Below are 2852 nucleotides of genomic sequence, written 5' to 3' on the forward strand. Positions count from 1 at the left end.
GTTTTTTTGGTATCACCGGTGAAACTCCATTGATATGTGGAACTTGAGATGTTTTCGGAGGGAGTGGATTTTGAACTCCCAAAATGGCTAGGAACATATTTTCGGCGAATTGTCGAGCATATTTTCCCCATTGTGATCGCTCATTCGGTCCGGGCGGGCTTGTTCATTGGGAACGTTATTTCTTGCCTTTTTATTGTTATTCGATACTGCCTGTTATTTTCCTTTTTTGAGTGCCCTGATGTGGTCATGTATAGTAGGTGGTTGAGTGGGTGATGTGGTTAGGTGTTTGTGGGGCGATCTAAAGGGGAGGTGGATTTGGGAGGAGGTAGCGAGACGGAGGGAAGGATAGTGACTGAGGTGAGATGTGTAGATGGAGTGGTATGGATAGAATGTGTTGATGGAAATATACCCTACCCGGGGATCGAACCCGGAATCTCCACCTTAGGAGGGTGGCGCCTTATCCATTGGGCCAGCAGGGCGATGGATCTTGGAAGGTCATCATATGTTCGTGTTGTGTAGGATGAAGAGAAATATGCGTCAACGGCATCCCATGGTGGAGGCGTTAGCGCTATGAAGCGTAGCAAGTTGAAGCCGACTTTCAACAGAACAGGGAAGCGTTATGAAGGTAAACTTCGTATTACACCTTATTTCAACTATAGCATTTACAAGTGGATTGTCGTTGCGCGTGTGCTTGGCTAAATTGAGCTCCTAAACTTTCAAATATTTTTGGTATTTCATCGAAACGATGGGAAAAAATTGAAAAATTTTCGGAAAAATATTTATTCGATAAGGAAAGATTTGTTTGTAGGGGAAAGAAAGCGCCGAGCGAGAGGCACGCTGAGCTCGGAAGTCTGCGAGAAGCTTCCGCTGGAGTACCTACTTTACCTCCTGAGGAGGGCGGCGGGGTCGCGAGAGAAAACGGAAATGTTTATCTGTTCGTTGAGTGCGAAAACTGTGACGTATAAAGGTGGGGTTGGGAGGCGATGATGGTGTGGTATTGATAGAAATTAGTAGTCGGTGAGCCGTGTTGATAGTAGTTGATCTTAGTGTTGATAGTATTAGTCTTGTTCCGATGAGATGTGTTGATAGTAGTCGATCTTATGTGAACTATTCACTATTCTTGTTCCGATGAGATATGATGTTGATAGTAGTTGAAGTCATTAAAGTTAATAAGTAGTGTATTTCCGATCCGCGATATTATGTGTGAGTAGAAGTCTTAGAGTTTATCGGTGATTTTTAACTGTAATAGGAAGACGTATTATGCATTAGTATTTTGGTTATCCATGTTGCGGCTTCGATCCCTGCCAGGAGCTTTTTTCAGTACATTTATTGTGTTTCTCCACACTGGAGTTTCACCACCCTTTTTACACGAAATGACGTAAAACTCGGTGTAAAACGCGATATTCGCGGTGATGTGAAAATATATTTTTCATATCACTAGGGTTGTGAAACTATATTAATTCTGGTTTCTTGTAAGGTCAATTGACATGCTCGCAGCTGTTTGAGTACTATAAGGACCTCAACGATCCTGGCCTGACGACCCATCTTGCTATGGTCCACTCAAGGTTCAGGTGAGAAGAATATTTGTATATTTATTTTTCGAATATTTTCTCAGAATACGCGGAGTGTAGTAAAATATGCATATGATCAAATTTGGTATGAAAATTTGAGGAAATTTCGCGAGATTCTCATGAGTTTCCATACAGTCTCGCGCCGGAATTCGTGGATGAGTGAGAAAATTCTTCTGAGCTCAGCAGCTGAGGAAAGCAAATATATATTCCTACTCCAACACTGTATAGGAAACTCTTCTGAGCTCAGCTGAGGAAAGCGATTACATATATTCCTACTCCAACACTGTATAGGAAACTCTTCTGAGCTCAGCAGTTGAGGGAAGCGATTACATATATTCCTACTCCAACACTGGGTCCGGGATGATGAGCATCTAGTCATCTGTAGGTTATGATTGTTATGGAGATGGTTGACGGCTTTACACTTTCACAGTATCTTCATAAACTGGCTAATCCACGTGGAAGTGAGTACTCGTTTTACGTGGCGTAATGCTCCACGTGCAAAACGCTATATGGAGCGAATTGATAATACTTGACGAATCACAACAACCAAACCACTCCATTTTACATGACCTTCTTTACGCATTATTCACACCTTGCATGCGATTAACGCGAAGTGGAATGTGAAGTATGCTTTCCGCAGTGTTTTTCATATCATGAATATATTTATATATTATTATGTGTGTTTGGTAAGATAATACATATAAGTTAATAAAAATGAACATGTAGAAATACACATATTAATCTTTTATTTCCATTAGAATATACCTATATCGGGTGAAACTTCGCAGTTGATAGCATGAGGTCAGATTTTTGGGGCGTTTTTACGCAGAAAATTCATCGTAAAATCAACTCCGATGGAGCTAGGGAAGAGATATTTAGTATTTGATAGCCGCAGTGACATGAGAGATACGCAAAAGAGACTTTTTCGCGCACGATTATGTATGTTCTTCTAATAGAGAGTATTGCACGCGTGCACAAAGTTTTCTGCTCAGGATTGAGATTGGAGAACAGCGATGAAGAGGAAGAGCCTCGGGTGCCAACGAAAATCATTTATCGTTGGTTAAGCCAAATTTTGGTGGCGCTGGTTGTGATGCATAAAAATAGAGTTATTCATCGGGACTTGAAAACTGATAACGTAATCGATTGACCCCGGGTTCGATCCCCGGTGAGTGAGTTTTTATAAAAGATATTAATCACGAGTGACCTGCAAATGGCTAAGGTTTGCGACTTTTCGGTTGCGAGGGTCATCGATGGAAAAGGAGGTTTATTGACTGGATATGT

General features: G+C 41.4%; 1 protein-coding gene and 1 non-coding gene across 2 annotated transcripts in view; one reads left to right on the forward strand and one right to left on the reverse strand.

The window, feature by feature from the left end:
* Positions 1 to 406: 406 nt before the first annotated feature.
* Positions 407 to 479, reverse strand: Pmar_PMAR028083. The gene has a single exon. It is a non-coding gene; the product is annotated as a tRNA-Arg (tRNA).
* Positions 480 to 2781: 2302 nt separating this feature from the next.
* Pmar_PMAR028084 (hypothetical protein) overlaps positions 2782 to 2852 on the forward strand; it is a gene marked incomplete at both ends in the record, with an annotated part of 343 nt that continues 272 nt past the window's right edge. The window contains one exon of the mRNA XM_002776001.1: positions 2782 to 2852. This exon is cut by the window's right edge and continues 4 nt beyond it. Coding sequence (XP_002776047.1) covers positions 2782 to 2852 — 71 coding nt within the window.

Source organism: Perkinsus marinus, assembly GCF_000006405.1.
Source record: "Perkinsus marinus ATCC 50983 genomic scaffold scf_1104296954872, whole genome shotgun sequence".
Classification (NCBI taxonomy): domain Eukaryota; phylum Perkinsozoa; order Perkinsida; family Perkinsidae; genus Perkinsus; species Perkinsus marinus.